This window comes from Aricia agestis, chromosome 17 (genome assembly GCF_905147365.1).
Source record: "Aricia agestis chromosome 17, ilAriAges1.1, whole genome shotgun sequence".
Classification (NCBI taxonomy): domain Eukaryota; kingdom Metazoa; phylum Arthropoda; class Insecta; order Lepidoptera; family Lycaenidae; genus Aricia; species Aricia agestis.
Window position 1 is genome coordinate 6,568,418 of NC_056422.1, and position 23,300 is coordinate 6,591,717.

At 36.7% G+C, this 23,300-nt stretch overlaps 1 protein-coding gene and 1 long non-coding RNA gene across 5 annotated transcripts in view; one reads left to right on the forward strand and one right to left on the reverse strand.

The window, feature by feature from the left end:
• The window catches only part of LOC121735256 (rap1 GTPase-activating protein 1), a 330,446-nt gene that overhangs the window by 171,793 nt on the left and 135,353 nt on the right, over positions 1 to 23,300 (forward strand). For 2 of the 4 annotated variants that reach the window (XM_042126020.1, XM_042126022.1), the window contains exon 2: positions 4,197 to 4,374. The exons of the other annotated variants lie outside the window; for them this stretch is intronic. In XM_042126020.1, coding sequence (XP_041981954.1) covers positions 4,274 to 4,374 — 101 coding nt within the window. In that variant the 5' untranslated portion in view covers positions 4,197 to 4,273. The remainder of the gene's footprint in view (positions 1 to 4,196; positions 4,375 to 23,300) is intronic. 4 annotated transcript variants of the gene reach the window in all.
• Positions 2,726 to 22,439, reverse strand: LOC121735261. Its single transcript, XR_006036831.1, has 3 exons — positions 22,426 to 22,439; positions 21,351 to 21,353; positions 2,726 to 2,824 (listed from the first exon to the last, which is right to left on the reverse strand). It is a non-coding gene; the product is annotated as an uncharacterized LOC121735261 (long non-coding RNA).

Sequence of the window (23,300 nt, forward strand, 5' to 3'; positions counted from 1 at the left end):
TCGACGTACCGCGCGGCTTCGCCCGCGTATATTTGATATTTCACAGACAAATTAGTTCACAAAGAATAGCCTATGATCCTTCACGTGGTCTACTTCTTATCTGTACCAAATAACCGAAATATTGCTACAGTAGTTCGTGAGATAAGCCCTTTCAAATAATTTCCCGCGTTTTTTCCACATTTTCCTCTATTTCTTCGCTCCTATTAGTCTTAACGTGATAAAATATAGCCTACAGCCTTTAAGATAAACGGGATATCTAACATGGGAGAGCCATGCTTCGGCACGACTGGGCCGGCTCGACCGGAGAAATACCACGTTCTCACAGAAAACCGGCGTGAAACAGCGCTTGCGCTGTGTTTCGCCGAGTGAGTGAGTTTACCGGAGGCCCAATCCCCTACCCTATTCCCTTCCCTACTTTCCCCTATTCCCTTCCCTTCCCATCCCTACCCTCCCCTATTACCCTATTCCCTCTTAAAAGGCCGGCAACGCACCTGCAGCTCTTCTGATGCTGCGAGTGTCCATGGGCGACGGAAGTTGCTTTCCATCAGGTGACCCGTTTGCTCGTTTGCCCCCTTATATCATTAAAAAAAAAACACTGAAAGAATTTTTCAAATTGGACCAGTGAGATAAGCGCGTTCAAACAAACAAACAAACAAACTCTTCCGCTTTATAATATTAGTTTAGAATAAACGATAATATAATGGTAGCAGCTATGGTAGCAGGTTATAGGTAGGCGTGGTTTTTGGTGATCCCCACAACTTGAAACAATCCAATCTGTTTTACGATCTGATAAAAAGTTATGACTTGGCGTCCGTCCATTTGGTGAAGAATTGAGTAATGGTGTATTATAGTCCAATATTTTAGGCGTTCGATGTAATAAATATAAGTTAATGTTTATGATAATAAATAGATATATTATGTTCAATAAATTATATGATTAAAGGAATGATCATGTAATTTTTAGGGTTCCGTACCCAAAGGGTAAAAACGGGACCCTTTTACTGAGACTTCGATGTCTGTCCGTCTGTCCGTCTGTCCGTCTGTCCGTCCTTCCGTCCTTCCGTCTGTCTCCAGGCTCTAACTCAAGAACGGTAATAGCTAGAGAGTTGAAATTTTCACAGATTATGTATTTCTGTTGTCGCTATAACAACAATTACTAAAAACAAATAAAGGACATTGGGTCCTTTACTATGGACAAAATACCCACGGTAAACACTAATGATCCATACCTTATTTTAAAGCCCGAGACCTCTACATGTACTGATTTAAAGCTCATTATTGTGGGGTATGGGGATATGAAGCATTTTAAATTCAAAAAGTGACTCAATATATCAGTTTTATATCAAGGTAAAATAAATATCATTACGGAAAGCTCTTTTATTTCTTATAATAATAACACATACATTTACTCTATTCACTTCTTTTTTCTTTTTGTATAAAATCATGGCAAATATCTCAATAACGATGTAGGTATTAAAGAAAAAAATATGTCGTTTTTATGCACAAATCTTTATTATCAATCGTAACCCTCTCACCGCATTCCACGCCTAATATAATATGATGGTCTTAGGCACTGTGTATAATTATCTTAATTATTTACTAATATTATTGAGCATGAAAATGTGCAAAAACTAAAACATATTTTGTCATTATCGCTACATTCCCATTAGTTTATTTTAAAAAAACTACACAGTTATAACTCATACAAGGTTATCTAAAAATTAATATAAGTTTCATTCGTGTTTTCTGAATTTCGTAAAGGGGGTCATAAACAGCGTTGCCAGATTTTTTTGTGCCAAGTCGGGATATTGGAATTTTTTAGTGAAAAAGCGGGATTCTTCAGTCAAAAGCGGGACAAAGTAAATAAAGGTATAAAATCAAAAGTTTTTTCAATTTTTTTCTTTTTATTTGCGTTAAAATAATGTTTACGTGACAATAGATAGCAAAAGTAGCCAATGAAAATCCACCCCTCTACCTCCCACACTCTTATCTTCATTACGCATCTTTCTTTCTCAGCACGCAGCACGTACGTTCGGGCTTTGCCAGAAAAGCGGGACTGAGCCTGTCCCGCGCGGGACATTTCATTTTCCGATTATTTTTTAAAGTGGAGCTAATAATATAGCTCTAGTCTCTACCATTCGCAATTTACCCTATAAGTACTTTAAAAATTATGTTTTAACGCAACATTAACTATAAAATAGAAGTACATATATCATTCTTAACGAATAATAAAACGATTTTATAAAAAAAAACACTCATAAAACACTGAAAAATTAAATCCTACTCTTATAAAAATTATCATAAAATATGAAAGTCGCTTTAAATTTAAATTATATTTTTCGCCTACAGGCATACCTTTTTGTATTGTAATAAAGGCAATGAAACATTTTGTAAATGTAAAATGTGAAACACTAAAAAGCCTTCGGCAAAACGGTGAGCATAAAAAATTTAAGTTTTTCAGAGTTAAAAACGTTGAAAATATCCAAAATTTCTTAATTCGTTTGTTTGTGATTTTTATTTATTTGTATTTTTATTTATCGTTTACTTTGCAAAATTTCTCAAAATTAATATTTTTAAGGTTGGGTTGCACCAGACGCGTAGTTAAAGTTATGGTCAAAGTTATGGTTATAGTTAAGGCTAATTTCACTTTAACCTTAACTTTGACCACGGAATTTGACAGAAGACGTTGCTGGTCCGACAAGGCTTTATAAGAACGTGGGCGGGGGCGCTGCTGGTAAAGGAGAACTGCCAAAAATTGGCGTTTTTGTATGATGACAGCGTTAGTTCCTTTTTTCGCCACGTACATTTAAAGCCTTGCCGAGCTCTGTGGTTATGGTTAAATATGGCGTCCATTTTTAACCTTAACAGATTTGACATTTTGCATTGTTGTTAAGTTACAGTTATAGTTAAAGTAAGTTGGTGCAACCCAACCTAAATGTTTATAACTTGGTTCAAAATAAACGTGTTTTCTAAGGTTTAAGGTGGTTTAACTTCTATTGCGTGTTTAAACGATACAAAACAAGAACCATCTAAAACATTTAGTTATAAACATTATGTAAATAGAGCACCAATTAAAATGTTCTGAATTAATTTAAATTATCGCATCCTCGGAATAGTTTTCACTTTCTACTTGTTGCGTGTGTTACAAAATGGGTGAAATTTACTAAATATTATGTTTAATAGCCTGTATTATATAACAGGAAATAGTGTCTCATATATCGCCTTTACATAGTAAAAACACGTATGTATGTAGAACACTTTCACTGTATATCTAGTCTTATGGAGTAGAAAAAATAGAGATAATATTATAGGGCAAAAGTGTTTGGGCACTCAAGAGCACAATATTATCTTAGGCTGGTATAAATAGTCAGTATTTAAGATGCGACCCGGTCTCAAGACGCGGTTCGGCTCTGTGATTGCTCCAAATTTTGACAGCCAACCAATCACAGAGCCTGAAACATGTCTTGAGACCGAGATGCATCTTGAGTACTGACTATTTATACCAGCCTTACTCTCGTAAGTCGTAAGTAACAGTGGGACGGATAAACGACTTTTACATTACAAACAACATAAATAAATATATTATAATATAATAACTGTGATGATAACACACACAGAGTAATCATAGATAGAGTAGTAGAGTAAAAGAAACAAGTAGCGATAGGCTGACCGAATTTCCACGTATTCAAATAGTCTTAATAAATACTTAATATTAATTATAATATGCATGGCCTTATTCTGATTTTCTAGCACAATTTCTAAGTAAAAAATTGCATGAATGACTATTTGAATTAAATATTTTTTTCTATAAAGCATGACATCTTTTACGCCCATTTCAATAATTATTACGCATATACAGGGTGTAACAAAAATAAGTGATAATACTTTAGGGTGTGTATGTGTTCCTTACAGAGAGCTTACTGTGAAAGTAGCAGTGCTGAAAGACCAAAAAATTTTTTCACTTTTGTATGGGGAAACTCGTGACGCTCGGGCCCTTGCCCATACAAAAGTGGAAAAAATTTTTCGTCTTTCAGCGCTGCTACTTTCACAGTAAACTCTCTACAAGGAACACGTACACACCATAAAGTATTATCACTTATTTTTGTTACACCCTGTATATTTTATAATTTCCTCATTGCACGCTGTTCCCTTCAGTAGCTCGGCGGCCATTCTGTAAATAAGTCTTTTCTTTGTAGGACCGCGGAATTGGACTAAAACCTCAAAAGTGTTCAAATCGAAGAACTTTCCCAGCGTTCGGTCTTTCTTTCGCTGAATGAAGTCGAAAGGAGTGAAAATGAAATACCTGCCCACTGTTGGGCAAAAGGAAACTTACACGTTACTCACAGTTAGACGGAGATACATGAAGAAACTGATGTATGTATATCGCTTATACGGCCGCGCCGTACTCAGAAACATTTATGACGACCTCATCTGGTGGCGGCTCAGTTGGTGGCGCGTTGGTAGCATAAAGTTAATATACCTAGCGGAATAGAGAAACAAAGGCCTGAGCAAGAGAGATGCCACTATCAGTAACACTGCATCGTAAAAAGAGACGTGTGATACATGACAGCAGCACTCTTTTTTTGACGTCCAGTCGGCACGTGCAGCACGTTGACAATTTAATCTCATAGAAATCATGTTCAATCATGCTTGTGTAAGTGTATACGTACACATATTTTTACACACAGATGAAACCAATTTCGGTTACGTTTGACAGCTCGAGATTGTTGCTCTATTCCGTTAGGTATATTAACTTTATGGTTGGTAGCGCAAGCAGGGGGTCGCGAGTTCGAATCCCGCCGACGGAACAAAAAGTTTTCAATGTTCCTGGGTCTTGGATGTGCATTAAATATATGTATGATATAATAAAAATCTTAAATATATTTATAATATAAATATAAAAGTATTAAATATATTTCCTCTGTCTGGTACCAGTAACACAAGTCCTTCAGGTACTTAGCACGGGGCCAGACTGACGTGGTGTGAAGTGTCCATAGATATATTTATTTGAAACTTCAATTTAATGAAGAGTTTGACAGATGGTATGAGAGCTTACGTCAAAATCTTTATTTATTTACAATCAACGAATAATAAAAACTAAGGAAAAGTAACTCCGTCAAAAAACGTGTCCTACATACGTCTTGTCAAAAATGTGCACCGTACACATTTCAATACTGTATATATTTTTTTGTCAATGCAGGCTGATCACCTGATTGTCTGACAAGTAAGATGATCCATGCGTCGGATGGGCATGTAAAAAGTCAGTCCTGCGCCTGATCTCTCGCCAGTCGTGTCGGTCGTCCGTCCCACTGGGTTATGAGAGTAAAGGAATAGAGAGTGCTCTTGTGTACTGCGCACACACAGGAAACCGGTGTGAAGCTATTATTACTGTATATATTTAGGTGGTCTTGAGCGGTATCAGGCTGACGTTACATGACAGTTCGAAAGGAACCAAATATAAAACGGTAATAGTATGGGATTTACGTTTCCTTAGTTTTTATTATTCGTAGACAAATAGTGTCCGACCGAAGCTTCGGCTTCGGCTTCGGCGGCCGAAGCCTTCGGCCAAAAAAATCACCTTCGGCGAAACCTTTGCCGAAGGTCCGAGCAACCGTCGAAATTAAACGAAAGACTGAGTGAGTCGTGAGAGAGCGACAGACCGGTCGTGTATGCGGAGGCCACTGGGAGTCACTGTCAAATACAATAAACAAACACTAACTTCTTAATAAATCATTTAATTTTTTATTAAGAAGTTAGTGTTTGTTTATTTTATTTTTTAATCTAGTTTCGGTCTAGTCGAATAAAACAAAGACTGATTGATTGGTCTTATTATTGTTATTTGTGAAAAAATAAAGAAATTATTATTTTTACAATAGTACAGTCAATAAAGTAGTTGTAGAATGCGTGAGCGGGAACCTCAGAGATTTCTGCTGGAACTTATTCAGGGTGCTTAGGAACGGAGGTGAGCAGGAGTGAGGGGAGGGTTACAAAAGTCTAAATTTTTGTTTTTTTTGACTAATAACTAAAATACGATGCGTTGTAGCAAAAATGTTCTACAATGAAAAAAAACCTATAAAATTCTCTATAATTTTGATTCTATACACTTTTTCCGAATTCTCATCCTTTTTCGAACTGCACGTACACGCTCAGAAAAAGTGAAAATAAAAAGTGTTTTATTTTTAAATATTCCTTTCTAATTCTGTTTGAATAGTAGCTGTACCGCTTCTATGCTTCGTTCAGTAAGTGAGAGGCCTGTAAGCACATCCCCCCATCCCCGCATTACACCCCTTGACGCGGCAACGCACCAGTAGCACCCCTGGTGTTGCAGACGACGTAAGGCATTACGGTACCCAGCTTCCATCAATTGGAACATACACTAATTGTTAGCCTGCTTAGTTAAATGTATAAAAAGACATTCGGGAATGGGCTGACGCTGACCCCTCAAGAGTGGGGGTGGAAAATGTAGGTAATTTCTTGACGCCAAGGACAATAGGCGACTTACCAGCGCCTGAGGCTTCACTAAAACAATAATATATTTCGTCACTGTACCAGGGATTGTAGCAGCGGCTAATGTAGATGCCTGAGAGCAATTCCGAAACTTCCAGCGCGTGTAGTTAAAAAAACGGATGAGAATTTGGAAAAACTATATAGAATCATAGTTATAGAGAATTGAATAAGCTTTTATTTCGTTATAGAACTTTACTGCCACAACACATCGTTTTTAAGGTATTAGCCAAAAACTAAAAATTGAGACTTTTGTCACCCTCCCTTCCCTCCGGCGCACCTCCTAGACGTCAGGACTTTTAGTATGTTTTGTCCTTAAGCACCCTGAATAAGTTCCAGTAGAAATCGCTTAGATTCCCGCTCACGCACTCAACGACTACAAATAATTAATAAATAAATCACAAAATCACAAGCTTTTATTACTATCTCTAAATCAACTTCTATATGAAACAGTCAATATAGAGGTAAACCAATATTGTCAATATTGAAGTTTTGAAATAATTTTAATATTCATTGTAGCTTATAGAAAATTTTGAACAAAATTAATTACTGAGAATCGAGATTAAGATTATAAACCTTCGGCTTCGGCTTCGGCCGAAGGTTGTGGCGATTGCAGATTAATCGGCTTCGGCTTCGGCCAAAAATAGACCTTCGGTCGGACACTATAGACAAATAAGTATAGGCCTACCAGAATCTGATGGCAAAAAGTGAGAAAATAAATTGACTCTAGCAATACCAGGGTAATAAGAATAAAACATTTTGATTCTTTTTTACCATATAGTGGCTGATTATGTGTGTGAAACATGCAAATATAAAAAATTATCCAATGATCAAGGATATTTTTGAAAATCTGCCATCAAAAGTGCCATCAGATTCTGGTAGACCTGTATTTGTCTCTGAGTGCCGCAGTTACTGCCTACTGTTTTACCCGCTTTTCGCTTACTAACTTAAATAATGCTTAAAGTTAAGCACCAGGGGCGGATCTTGAATTTGTGGGGCCCTGGGCTAATACTGCTTTGGGGCCCTACCTAATTACTCAACTAATTGCCATTTTGACAAGAAACTGTTTTCTGTAGTGATGTAGGTATATCTATATTCTATACTAATATTATAAAGTGGAAGAGTGTGTTAGTTTGTTTGCTTGTTTGTTTGAACGCGCTAATCTCAGGAACTACTCGTCCGATTTGAAAAATTATTTCAGTCTTAGATAGCCTATTTATCGAGGAAGGATATAAGCTATATTTTATTAATCTAAGACTAATAGGAGCTAAGAAATAGAGAAAATTATGGAAAAACGGGGGAAATTATTTGAATGGGCATATCTCACGAACTACTGGAGCAGCAATTTTTCAAACTAACAAAAAAACTGCAAATTCTTTTATTTTGTCATCGCACTGTAGGTCCTATGTTAAATAGAAATTTATCGAAAGAACTGATAATTGATAATGACATTGTTCTCCTGTATTTGTTTTCTATATACGATATCCTGGAGAAAGAACGCTCTGCTCCCCGTGTATTATATTTCTCTATGGCTCTGCTTCACAGCTAGTGATCGGCATCGTTAAAAAATGTTTAAGATGGTATAGCAGTTTGGAAAACATCAACAAATTTCTTTTCATAAATTTGCCAAAAAATTTCACTGCACGAGGTGTAAGACTCTGTCTTTGACTGCAGTAAGTAAGATTTTAACTGAATGCACTCATTCACTAAATGTTCGTCTACGGCATTTGGATAATGCGCCAACCTTATGATCGGTTTTTTTTATTTCTAGATAATTTTTATTATTGACATTATCGTCTATTGGTTTCAGTTCGATTGGGGGCCCTCTGTATTCGCGGGGCCCTGGGCTGCAGCCCAAAAGCCATATAGTAGATCCGCCCCTGTTAAGCACTCTCGACGTCTCTCTCTTGATTTAATTTATTTCATTACTGAATGCAGTTTTATGAAATAAATTGTAAGGATACTTAACATTTTTCGGGATAAAAGTTCTTTGTCCCTTCTGACTTCTCAGACCTTTATCGGTTCATTGCTTTTAGCTTCGAGGTAGCAGACAGACATAGAAACACTGTACATACACTTAATTTAAAAAATAGTATGGATTCACAAGATAACGTCTTGTAGTAGAGTGTAACTCGGAGTAGAGTGGCCAGAGACAGACGAGAATGGAAGAGGCTAGAGGAGGCCTTTGCCAAATGGCAATCAGAAATTGATGAACTTAGATAACTAACTTAGTACTTAAAAACATTACTGTAATTCTGAAATAAAGGCTATATCCTACGTATAATAAAAACTAAGGAATCGTAACTCCCATACTATTACCGTTTTAAATTTGGTTCCTTTTGATCTGTCATGTAACGTCAGCCTAGTACCGCTCAAGGTCACCTAAATATTGCAAATGTATTGAAATGTGTATCTAAGGTACACTTTTTTGACAAGTATTGCGGAGCATGTTTTTTGACGGAGTTACTTTTCCTTCGTTTTTATTATCCGTAGGCTATATCATTATTATTATGGATTCACAGCATAGATTTGTGATCTAGCACAATAAACATTTCATTTCGCAGTAGAGAATGTAACGTCCATTATTGCATCTAAAGTGATGGCAATAGATCAGAATGCGCGAGATTTCTCTATTGCGAACGTGAAAGGTCCGCCTATTGCTGGTGGCTCCCGTTACACCAGATGTTCATCGTGATAGATGTTCCTATAATAGAGATGCTCTGTTACGGGAAATTTAAAGTTGGCACTCACTGCCATTCACCAATGTTTGGAAAACTGTGTTGTGCAGCTTGTTAAGTTCAGCAAACGAAAAGTTTCCTCTTGGCAGGGTCCCCGTAAGTACTGTACTGTACTGTACTGTACAGTACTGGCGCCTGTGTGCAAAAAAAGGATTTTGGCGCCCCTTTAGACAAATTTTTTGGGTCCTTGGTTTTGGCGCCCCTAAAGATGGCGATTTGGCGCCCTTAGAGTATGGCGCCCGTGTGCATTGCATACATTGCACATATGTTAGCGGGGGCCCTGCCTCTTGGATGCTAGGAGACCCGATAATTAATACTTTAGATATTATTAGCTGCTGTAGTAATGCGGTCGCCCAATTAATGTTCGCTAATTTTGGAGCAAATGTTTGTATGGTCGTGTGGTACAAATAGAGAGTTCCCATGTACTGGCAGTTTTTATAAATACATAAAGTAATAATCATACAAGTTTTATAAGGTTTATAATAGACAATTTTAGGAATTGTTATAATAACAAGGTGTCAATGATTCCGATTTTACAACAATAATAATATTAAGATAACCGAAGTAGTTTGCCTTGGATATTTTTTAGCTTCGCGTACCTACGTCCTAAACAAACATGCTGCACAAACAAACATTTGTACAAACATTCGTGTCACAGCACTAGCACATACAATTCCTCAGATAGATAGTTAACAATGAGAGAAACGTGATGGGGAACCCGTTTGAAGGACAAAGATATATTCTCGTGCTCGGGGAAATTGCTTCAGTTGCTTTTACTGTAAATGCTCCTATAATTACGGTAAAATAATGTATATTTGCCACGTTTTAGACATTAGGTAACTTTATATTTAATCCTTCGATCGTGGATTCTTGGAAATCTATTGTTATTCTATTGTGTCTCGCTAACCGGTGAGCTTATGGGGTTTGATGGGTTAAAATGTTTGTTTTTAAATGACCCTCCTTTTTGGAAGGTTCCCAGCAGATTCCTGAAAAAGCAATTACGTGATAAGATTCGTAGGAATGCTAACCCATCAATTCACAAGCGGCAGCCGCATAACAATTGAAAATCTATTGTGTCTGCGACACCCACGATGGAGGTGCTACACTCTAAAGTCAGACTGCTGTAAACGATATTGCTCAAAAATTCATTCATCCCGAAGGGAATTGTTAATTTTTCCAGCAATAAAACTATCCTTTATTTCTCCGGAACTCTACAAAGATTTACTTAATTGTAATATTGGATATTATAGTTAAGTTTGGATGATGTTCTTATGTACTTGATGTACTTACATGGTGACGCGGTACTTCGCCACTACGTAACTTAAGATTGACATCAGAAGCGTCGTTAAACGAACAACGAGCTATTGAGATGGTTCTCAGTGGGGCACTTTGATCACTATCTGCTATCGTAAACCAAAAACCGACATACGGCGGCGGCTTGGACGAAAAAAATAACTATATTATACTTAGACTAGTAGTGCTCTCGATGCTAGTAATTTATTTTGATACTAGCTGGTGCCCGCGACTTCGTCCGCGTCAGCATAGTAGGTTTTGTATCGTATATCGATATCGTAATAATATATAGCCTATGTGTTGACCCGACCTATAAGTAATATTCGTGCAAAATTTGAAGTAAATCCATCCAGTACTTTCTGAGTTTATCCCGGACATATATACAGACAAACAGACAATCAGACAAACAGACAAAAATTCTAAAAACCATATTTTTGGCTTCCATATCGATTGTAGATCACGTCCCAAGTATTATTTTTCAAAAATATTCAATGAGGTTTTTTTGTATTGTAAAATTGAGTTTCCTACGATTTTATTATATGTATAGATTGCCACAGTTTGCTCTGACTTTTTCGTAGCTAATTTTTGTTTTTAATTGGAGCGAATCCACCGATTTTTGCTGGCAGCTCTACCGATTTCGTACTATGACGTCTTCTAGTAGAGACTAGAGTACAGAATAATATTATAGTTAGTTATTGGACATCCCAAACAAAAACAGAATTTTGACAGTTGTCTGTAACACATACTTAATATTATCTATCTAATCTATTATCTATCTAATTAACCGTTTGTGCCCCACTACTGGGCAAAGGCCTGCCCAGCTCCACTTTCAACCAGCAGCTTTTCTACCCACTTCCATTATGCTTGTCTTGGAGCACAGAGCGGTGTTTCGAATACATAATATAAAATATTATAAACAAGATAAAATTAAAGTTCAATTTAATCAATAGTTAGTTACTTATTTGCAAAAATATTTCGCGCCTAATCATTACTTTCAAGTTCAGTAACGTAACTCGTTCGATATCAATTACTGTAATGAGGAAGTATAAACCCTAATTAAGTAGTTGGTAATAGGCCAGGGTGGCGTGGGGGCATTTTACACCTACGATTACATCGACACCGCCAATTATGCAGTGGCGGATTTAAGTGAGAACGCCCGGCGCCCGGGCTACGCGTCCGTGTGATGTAGGTTATTGGATCGAAATAAATGTTTCAGCAATTAAGATACCTTATTTTTTTACATATAAATAACTATCGTCTGCGGATGTGATGAGTCGTATTATAAAATACGACTCATCACATCAGCACACAAGTCCTTCAGGTACTTCACACCCGTAACACAAGTCCTTCAGGTATGTACCACGGGGCCAGACTGACGTGGTGTGAAGCGTCCATATTATAAAATGTATAGTCATTACTCATTTCATTCATTCAGTCTTAAGATATAACACATAGTATCTATGCCGTTAGTTACGCTTAATTTTGATATCAATTGTTTCAATTTTTATTCGCCAGATAACTGTCACTCTAAGAATAAATTTCGAATCAATCTGCGTTAATTCTGTGTCTAAAGGTTCCTTATTATTGGTGCCTTCGACTAGGCACGTGCCGTTGCTGAACCCGCCGCTGAATATTCTGACGCGTGCCCAATAGTATTTAATTATAAAATATTTAATGGCTACTTACACCTGCACTAGCGATGGGACCTGGTTATGATTACACTATATACACACTTTATACCATTGCTTGAATTTAATATTTGTAATGCAGTGCAATCGTTTATTACCACAGAATCCACAAAGTGTAAATTAGAAATGGTTACAAAACATACAATATCGCCAAGAACCAAGTTCCGATCCCTCACAGTCCGTCGCCTAGCAACCGTCACCCGACTGTGTTGCCTACTCGCTACATCTTTACATAATTACTAGATGTCCCGCGCGGCTTCGCCCGCGTAAATTAGAAATTTTACAGAATCCGTAGGTACATTTTCCCATAAAAAATATTTCCCCCGTTTTTCCCACATTTTCCTGAGTTTCTTCTGTCGTATTAGTCTTAGAGTAATAATATAATATAACCTTCTCGATAAATGATGAGTCTTACTCGATAAATGATCTATCTAACACTGAGATAAGTTTTTAAATCGGACCTGTAGTTTCTGAGATTGACGCGTTCAAGCAAACATACTCTTCAGGTTTATAATATTAGGTAGATATAGATTTTTTTAAATTATCGCTTGACAAACTCGAGTCTCGATCTAAAAGACTATGAAATGGTATAATATGGTAGTGATGATGATGATGATGATGATGAAGAATGTAATTTGCATAGTAGCATATGCTTTCTGTTCTTAAAACAACGCCGAAACTCCCAAACTTGTATCTATAAAGAATCAGGAATTCTCTCAGCACCTTCCGAACCACGGTATACCAGGTATATCTCGGTGCAAAATCTTACTTGTTGGTAGCATATGCTTAGAATACTTCTCACGAAACCGAAGTCACCATATGTTTCCCTATAAGTTTTGAGGAGTTCCCTCGATTGCTTATGGATCCTTCATCAGATCACCACTTTTCTGAATATAATACCAAATTGGGATGATACCCTATATACCAAAAGAAAAATTTTGAAAATCGGTTAACAAACGGCGGAGTAATCGTTGAATATAAGAAAACGAACATAACACCTCCCCCATTTTGAAAGTCGGTTAAAATTGTAGCCTATGTGTTATTTATTTAATATTTTAATCAGCACATGAATTGAATAACAAAATTTTTTTCAAATTAATCGCAGCACCATCTGTCAGGACAAACTAAAATTGAAATAGAATAATATTGAATGCGATGATAGCGCCGTCCGCCGGATCTAATGTAAAACATTCCAAAATCAACAACTCCTTATAAATAAGAAATTAATTGAAAAAACATTTTCCAGTAGACCAAACTGTAAATCTAAACCATTCTCGAATCTCCACGAACACACACAAAAAATTTCATCAAAATTGGTCCAGTCGTTTAGGAGGAGTTCAGTCACATACACACGCACACAAGAAATATATATATTAAGATACTGGGGTGGCCATAACTTTTCAATGCTTAGGATATTTGTTTTTTTTTCTAATTCGAATTTCTATGTAATGCAGCTTCTTTTAGTAGCATAATTGAGTTTGGAAACAAATCAATGTTGTGATAATTTTATTATAAAAATAATGAATCCATCTAGATGGTAAATAAGTATAAGAAAGCTCTTTTTCTGTCAAGAACCTAAAAAAAACATCAAAGACAAATTTCCAGGAATCTTGTTGTTTATCCCAGGAAAAAATTCTGAAACTTCCTTTTGGTTCCTTTCTATTCAACATTTTAAAAGCTATTTAACGAGTAAACGCTATTCTACGAAAAATAATTAGTTTTTTGCAAGATACCTATTTGGGATTAACAACATAAATATTAAAGAAATAATTTGGGATTCTTTTCCAGCCATTTAATTTAGTAGTCAATGAGTAATAGAGTAGAAATGGTGTTTCGATTTATTGTACAGCTATTAACTATATTACATTTAAGCCATAAAATACACGTTATTTACAAAATAACGGTCACCCTACAAAATTGCAAATTCTGTGAGCAAAACCTGCAGCTGCTTTTTAATGACATAGTATTGTCCTTGACATAATATTAAATTAGGTCGGTCCTAGGAAAACTCTACGTGTAGGATAATTTTATGAAGGTAGGATATTTAAAGGATAATAATATGAATAAAGGTTAATTCACTTAATACATACTGGCATAAAAAATAAGCATTTATTAGTCTATCAATACCAAAGAATCATCTTTTTCAGATGGAAGCTTTAACTATTTCGAACGAGATTTTGACCGCAACTTCATCACGCATAGTTTGTCGCCGGAACCGTGCATTTAGGCAGTATAAAAACTATCCTATTTTTTTTTCCAGGCCGTCAATCTCCATACTAAGTTATTATCTTGATCGGTTCAGCCATTTAAGCTAAAACAAACAGATCAACATACAGAAAGACATACAATTTCGCATTGCATTGTAAGAATTTCATATTTGACAATTGAAATCTTTGTGTGTCTTGTAGCTTGGGGCTTATATCTATTTCATTAGGGTAAGTCCTGATAGGTGGAAGGCTGATGATGTTGATGTTAAAGTTAGTAACACCATTGCCAACAGACTGTTGGTGTAAGTTACCGATACTAACTTCCACCAACTTCAATATCTAATTTACTGCTTACGCTCAAGTCTCAACGCAGAGTACATTTTGCAATAAGTAATAACTTATTTGTATAATATTTAGCGTATCATTTACAAAATATGGAACATATTATACTTAAATATAAATGCGAAAGTGTGTCTGACTCACAGACATAGATCTTGATAGATACCGTATGTGTATGTACTTCGCGTGCCATATCGCGCTCCCAAACGACGAGTTATGCTCGTCTTTCGAACGTCTGTTCTTTAGTCTGCTATCGGAATCGGACGTCAATCAGAATTTTAAAAATGCCTTAGAAATGCCTAAAAGTGCCGTATTGAGCTGTAGAAATTCATATAGAAGCGTTGGCCTAGATAATGGGCACTTTTCTTATCATCGGTACGTCACAGTAGCTATAAAAAAGTGGTACGCTCGTTTTCATGTAAATGGAGCGACATGCGGTATCTATTTTGATCTACGTCTGTGGTCAGACTGTATCTTCATCCTTCACCGCTGAATAGATTTTAATGAAATGTATACTTTGTATCACGGAAAACTGAAAAGCACACAGTATAATAGTACCCGTGTGATCGAAAATTTAGCCGATATAGTTATCTAATACGTTGGTGCCCTTGTAAAATAGCAGTGTCTGCTGACTTTATCAGACACATTGAAAAATCAGATGACATACGACAACAGACCTTGCGTAAGTAACTGCTGTTTAAATATGTAAATTAAAAAAATATAGACTAAAGTCTATACCATAGACTCTTGGATAATGATGACAATGATAATACGTCTCGGCTGATTGACGGTGATAGCTACGTGATACATCATCACTTATCATCACAGGTATTCTGACTTTCGTTATTTTTTAACTCTGGTACAGGGACATTTTGTAATTACTGCAATTATGACTGTTAAACGTCTGTTACACTCGTTAGTTCTGCAGGGATAATAATAAAAAATCGGCCAAGTGCGAGTCGGACTCGCGCACGAAGGGTTCCGTACCGTTATAGAGAAAAAATAAGCCAAAAATTGTGTTTTTTTGTATGGAAGCCCCCTTAATTATTTATTTTATTTAAATATTATTATTAATTATTAAAGTACACATACATTTAAGGCCTTTGTGAAAATTTCAAGTGCCTACCTCTTATCTTTATTGATTACGAACAAAAAAGGCCAAAAATATCACGTTTGTTGTAGTGGAGCCCCCCTTAAATATTAATATTATTTTGTTTTTAGTACCTATTTGTTGTTATAGCGGCAACAGATATACACAATCTGTGAAATTTTCAGAAATCTATAGCTATAGCGGTTCTTGAGATACAGCCTGGCGACAGACAGACAGACAGACAGACGGACGGACAGATGGACAGACGGACAGACATCGAAGTCTTAGTAATAGGGTCCCGTTTTTTACCCTTTGGGTACGGAACCCTAAAAAGTATTAAAATATGTATATTTTCAACAAAGTCACAAAAAGGGATTGTTTGTATTGAATGGGTAGGCTACTGCTACTGGATGTATTTGGATGAAATTTAACGCAGATATCATAGACTCTATTATAGTTGCTCTATTATATCTATAGTCTATGACATAGTCACAGAGCAACCGAAACGGACATAGGTTATTTTATCCTGGAAGTTGTTGGAGTTGCGGGAATCATCTACAAAATTGTAACAATAATTGAAGTTTGTAAAAAAAAATATTTTTAGCAAGTACAGAATCGTTTTACCAATTGCCAGATTCCGGTAGCCAGTTATTCTCCTGTATATCGTAAAGTGTAATGGACGCTTTAGACATCTACAAAGTCCTTCACAAGCTGGACAGTGGACGTACTTGCTTTAATCGATTTTCGCCTAAGGGCAAAAATTCTTGTGCCCTCAGGCCTCAACGTGTTGTTACATAATAATTAGGGTAGTTTGTAGAATGTCTAAAATAATTATGATCTTAGTATAAATGCCTGTATTTTTTCACATCGAGTCTTCATCGAGACAAAAACTCGGAAACAGGGAAGGTGCCAACTTGTATAAAAAAATTTGTCAATGATCGATTGTAGATCATTGTGGCAATAGCCGGGCTTTAAGTGCGGTGAATTGAGAAGTTCCGTAACGAAAATAACATAACATATTCATACGTAGGAAAAAGGAAAAAAAAAACGTGGGAGAGCCATGCTTCGGCACGAATGGGCCGGCTCGACCGGAGAAATATACCACGTTCCCACAGAAAACAGCTCTTGCGCTGTGTTTCGCCGAGTGAGTGAGTTTACCGGAGGCCCAATCTCCGACCCTATTCGCTTCCCTACCCTCCCCTATTACCCTATTCCCTTAAAAGGCCGGCAACGCTCTTGCAGCTCTTCTGATGCTGCGAGTGTCCATGGGCGACGGAAGTTTCCTTCCATCAGGTGACCCGTTTGCTCGTTTGCCCCTTTATTTCATTAAAAAAAATCACCCCCCAGGCCCCACTCCTACCGGCGCGGTGCGTTGCCAGACTTCGGCACGGACCACGGTACTTGTTTGCGTGCGACTAGACCTATGCGAATTATAACTACTATGCATTTACTATACCGCGGCAGTCCCCGAGTGCCACACGTATTTATTTGTTTCTTTAATAAACTCAGGTCTGACTCTAGTATGCGTTGTTCCTTATCATGTACAGTGTGCGCTGGTCCTAATCTCAGTAAGTCACGTGGTGATCAGTGATGGGAATTTCAATTAGGTCCTCTATTCCTGAGGGGCAGTAGGAGGGGCGAGGTAGGGCTGTGCTTAAATTGATGTTATTTTGTAATTACTTTAATTAGATTGTTTCTCACAGAAAACCGGCGTGAAACAGTGCTATGCGCTGTGTTTCGCCGAGTGAGTGAGTTTACCGGAGGCCCAATCCCCTACACTAACCTCCCCTACCCTACCCTCCCCTATTCCCTTTCCATCCCTACCCTCCCCTATTACCCTATTCCCTCTTAAAAGGCCGGCAACGCACCTGCAGCTCTTCTGAAGCTGCGAGTGTCCATGGGCGACGGAAGTTGCTTTCCATCAGGTGACCAGTTTGCTCGTTTGCCCCCTTATTTCATTTAAAAAAAAACCTATAACTACGCCTCTGGTGCAACCCACTCTAATTGGTCGCTATTAAAATACATTGTTGAGTTATGAATGCAGTCTTGTTATAACTATTATATTAATTACTAGCTGTCCCGGCAAACGTTGTTTTGCCATATAAATAATTTTTGATATGAAAAATAGATGTTGGCCGATTCTCAGACCTACTCAATATGCTCACAAAATTTCATGAGAATCGGTCAAGCCGTTTCGGAGGAGTATGGCAACGAAAACTGTGACACGAGAATTTTATATATTAGACTAGCTGTCCCGGCAAACGTTTCTTTGCCATATAAAGTATTTCGCCCATATTATTTTATTGAAGTGACTAAATAAGTATGTCACCATGGCAACGTCCATCGCTATCCCGTCGCAAAAACAATGGTCGCCGTCAGTCTCGAGTTGTAATAATTGACTATTATTTATTCAACAGAAGTGACACCTGTAGACAACTGGCGGTGATAACTAATGAAATGACGATTGATCAGTTTTCGACCGGAGAGGAAAAATGATTAAATTACTAAAATGGCTATTAAAAAATAAGGGTTGATCGTAGAAGGGTGAAAATTGAGGATTGTATGTATTTTTGTATGTTGTATCATAAAAAAATAGAAATTAAAAATTTTGTCTAAAAAATAAAAAATAAATTTAGGGGTGGACTACCCCTAACATTTAGGGGGATGAAAAATAGATGTTGGCCGATTCTCATAGATACCGGATAAGCACAAAAAATTTCATCAAAATCGGTCAAGCCGTTTCGGGGGAGTATGGCAACGAAAACTGTGATACGAGAATTTTATATATTAGATTGTTATTTTTTTATTTACATTTCTGGCAACCCTATCGAGGGATATAGCGTCTTAATTCAGCGTGTCACTGATTACATTTAGTGCCAATCAGCCCGCACGTCCGATGAATATTTAATTATTTATACATTGTAATTAACTAAATTACAGTATATTATTGTAAATTCAATAGCATAAAAATAAATAATTCACACTCGTCAATTTTCTTAAATAATCGGCCAAGTGCGAGTTGGACTCGCACCAGAAGGGTTCCGTACCGTTATAGAGCAAAAATAGGCCAAAAATTGTGTTTTTTGTATGGGAGCCCCCCTTAAATATTTACATTATTTTAATTTTATTATTAATTATCAAAGTGCAAATATAATTAAGGATTTTGTGAAAATTTCAAGTGCCTAGCTGTTACCATTATTGATTACGAGCAAAAAATGCCAAAAAATCACATTTTTTGTATGTGAGCCCCCCATAAATATTAACTTTATTTTATTTTTAGTATAAGTGTTGTTATAGCGGCAACAGATATAAGTACACAATCTGTGAAAATTTTAGAAGTCTAGCTCTAGCGGTTCTTTAGTTACAGCCTGGAGACAGACAGACAGACAGACAGACAGACGGACAGACAACGAAGTCTTAGTAATAGGGTCCCGTTTTTACCCTTTGGGTACGGAACCCTAAAAAGGGCTTGTATGTATTAAATATGCTCTTCTAAAGTTCTGACATCACCAAAAATAACGTATTTTTGCGCATAACTAAAATAGTCATTTGCGACTTGCGCATAATTAAACTTAACTAATATTAATACCCAAATAACGTCTAAAACAAATACAGATGTCTTTAAAAGGCAGTTATATAAAATCCGTTAAAACCCAAAAATTCGTTGTCGCACCTGCAAGATATAAATACTTATAATATTAATTGCTCAAACTTTAAACTATCGCAGGTGTCATCTACAATAAAAACCACAAATATTTAATGTAATTAAATTTTATTGCATTTCTTTTCTTGCCTGCCTAATGCTTGTTGCAATATTTGCTTTGTAGCATTGATCGGCGATCAGTTATAAATAATCAATCAATCATTATTATCGAAGGAAACTTGGACTTGGCTATGTCAAATTTAGTTTTAATGCTCTCTCGTATTAATTTTGCAGTATGTAAATTGTAATAGATCTATGACACAACCTAGGCAGTAGTCAGGACGTCTAGAGAGAACGGATGTTAGCTATAAATTAGTAGGGTCGTGCGTGCTTAAACTATAAACGTATACCTAAGCACTTGACTAAAATAGATACTACATAGTCAGAAATGTCAGAGTTTTCAAAATTCTAGATGCAGTCTGTAATCGGGATAGTTCAGTCAAATTAAGAAGCTGTTGTAGGTTTTTGGGGATGTTGGAGCACAATGGGGTTTTAATGGGTAGACCCCAGCCCTGGATTTATAAATAGGCCGTATAGGCCGCGGACTAGAGGCTGCAGCGTCCTAAGTCGGGCGGCAGATTTTGTACATGGGAGAACGGAAATAAATTAGCCTACACTCATAAAAAATAAATCCGGTACTGGTAGACCGGTAGACCCTAACGGGGAATCCCACATACCCCGACCGTTGTCCCCAATCCGCCAGGGATGCGGAATATGTAACTCTATGATGTATAATATTATGTAGTTCTCTCCTCTCTACACAAGATCAGACTCTCAGATTTTTTAAATAATAATACTAGCTGTCCCGGCAAATGTTTCTTTGCCATATAAAGTATTTCGCCCGTATTATTTTATTGAAGTGACTAAATAGGTATATCACCATGGCAACGTCCATCGCTATCCCGTCGCGCAAACAATGGTCGCCATCAGTCTCGAGTTGTAAAAATTTACTATTATTTATTCAACAAATGCACTTATCAATATAAAAAGTACCCAGTAGCCGATTCTCAGACCCACTGAATATGCATATAAAATTTGGTTAAAATCAGTAAAGCCGTTTCGGAGGAGTACGCGGCCTAACATTGTGACACGAGAATTTTATATATGTATAAGATGATCATTATTCGTTCTTGCCTTTATTCACATAGTCAGTAGATCATAATGTTAAGCCAAATGCCAATGATCAATGCTTTCGAAGGTACAGCTTTTAAATATGATTTCAGGACATATCTCAGGTATCACCATCATCAGACACACCTACAGGTACAATGCACTATAAACCTTTGTGGTGAAACCCCAGCCCTTTTATGATCCGCAGACACTATTTAAAACCCTTTGTCCCTCAAGTGCAGCCCTTTGCGAAGGTACGTAATCACTTAGGTCTTACACTTCGTCAAGTGATCCGGAAAATTTGAAGTCTAGATTTAATTTAGGATAGTGCTTTGTCTATCAGGAAATCTATATGAAGCTGATAATATTGTCTAGTAAAGTACATTGCAAGATCCATACCAATATTATCAATGCGAAAATTAGTCCGTCTGTCTCGTGTCTGTTATCTCCTCACGCACAAGCCGCTGAACCGATTTTGCTGAAATTTTGTATGGAGAATACATACGTCTTTTTAGATATAGGATACTTTTTTCATTATAGAAAAGTTTCCGCACGATAAAGGAATTTTCTTCTTTTTTTTATTAAGTAAATGAAACGCTTAGGTTTTAATTTATCCTGAGTCATTTAGTAGGCTATTTTATAATCGTCTACTGACCCATATTTGGCCTTACCAAATACCTACTCCGAGAAACTCAGACAAATCATACATTACAGGACATCAATGTCCTGCTTAGATGTTTTCTTGTATGAGTGGACAATAAGAACAATGATGTCAAATGTCATCCAAAATATTTCAAAACTCAATAATTATTGTCATCTCAGTCAAAATTAACATGTAATCCTTCGATCGTGGATTCTTGGAAATCTATTATGTTAATCTAATTATGTCACCGGTGAGCTTATGGGGTTTGATGGGTTAAAGTTTAAACCTTGGGGATCATTGCTGTTCTATGAGGCCAAACGACACACATTTTGCCGTGACTTGAAAAAGTAAGTCAGAAATTCTTACTTATTTATTTATTTACTTTATTTGACTTATTTATTTCATAATTCCCAAACTCATTTCTCGTAACTGCTAATAAATCAGTGTTTTATTCTTATTATGATCCCACGGTGTGATCTTGAACTTGGCTTCCTCTGTCCCATTAATGTCCCAATTCCCAAATGTCCGGATTTGGAATGTCCCACATGTGCATCCTGCCTGAGTGCTTGTTGCTTCAAATAAATGATTGGGACAGTCCCATAAAAGGATTTGAAGATAGTGTGATTAATATAATAGCTTCAATAAGCTCTACCATCATATTATCTTGACTATAATTAATTATAATCGTACCTTATCTTATGAATTATAGGTTATAAGTACATAACTTATAAGAGTGGGTTGCACCAACTTACTTTAACTATAACTTTAACTACAATTCAAAATGTCAAATCTTTGGTTAAAGTAAAAAATGGACGCCATCAAGACGCCATATTTAACCATAACCATAGAGCTCGACAAGGCTTTAAATGCACATGGCGAAAAAAGAAACTAACGCAGCTGTGTCATCATACAAAAACGCCATCTTTGACAGTTCTCCTTTACCAGCAGCGCCCCCACCCACGTTCATTCATCATAGCCTTGTCGGACCAGCTGTCATCTGTCAAAATCTGTGGTTAAAGTTAAGGTTAAAGTTAAAGTTAGCCGTAACTAAAACCATAACTTTGACCATAACATTAACTTAAACCACGCCTCTGGTGCGGTGCAACCCACCCTAAGTGTGAAAAAATATTGTGTGTGTGAGTGTGTGTGTTGTGTTTTAAGTGTCATTTTAGTTAGACGACTTCGGCAAGGCAAAAAGGATCTAAACTCCAAAGTCCTGCAATTTTTATGACAATCAAGACAAATTTCAAAATATTCGCAGAATAATCCAGTAATTATATTTTTTTTGTCAACACCCAAAAACATAATTTAATTATGTAAGTACTTTATTTACCTTTAATTACCAATCTTTAAATCTTTAACGGGAATCACCTCGCGTTCCAAACCAAACTTTGAAAAAAGATTTATTATCTCAGCGAATACATAAATCTGATGTTATCTGCCGGTTAAGCACGTAATTAGTTAGTTTATCCGCAGTTTATCTAACTGACATCTAGTTTGCAGTTAGCGTGACTAATGTTAACAAATTAAGAATCTCTTAAACTTGATAGAATCTTTGGTGCTATCAAGTTGACCTATCAGGCAATTTTCTAATAAATGATAAGTAAAAAAACCTTTGTTTGAAGTTTAAATCCGAATGCGATTAGATTTTAGAAGGTCTAGGTCATTTGTCTAAGGTGTGGAAAAATCTACTACGTATAAAGTATTTTGATCTTAATTTTTTTTATGAAATAAAGGGGCAAACGAGCAAACGGGTCACCAGTAGTGCTAGCACGGCGACCAGCGGAAATGCGAAAGTATGGACAAACTGTGGAAATAAACCTAAGGTGCCGTTCCGATCTTTTTTCGTTCCGAAAAATTCAATTAAAAAGATGGGAACGGCACCTTAGGTTTATTTCCACAGTTTGTCCATACTTTCGCATTTCCGCTGGTCGCGCTGCTACCGCTACTGATGGAAAGCAACTTCCGTCGCCCATGGACACTCG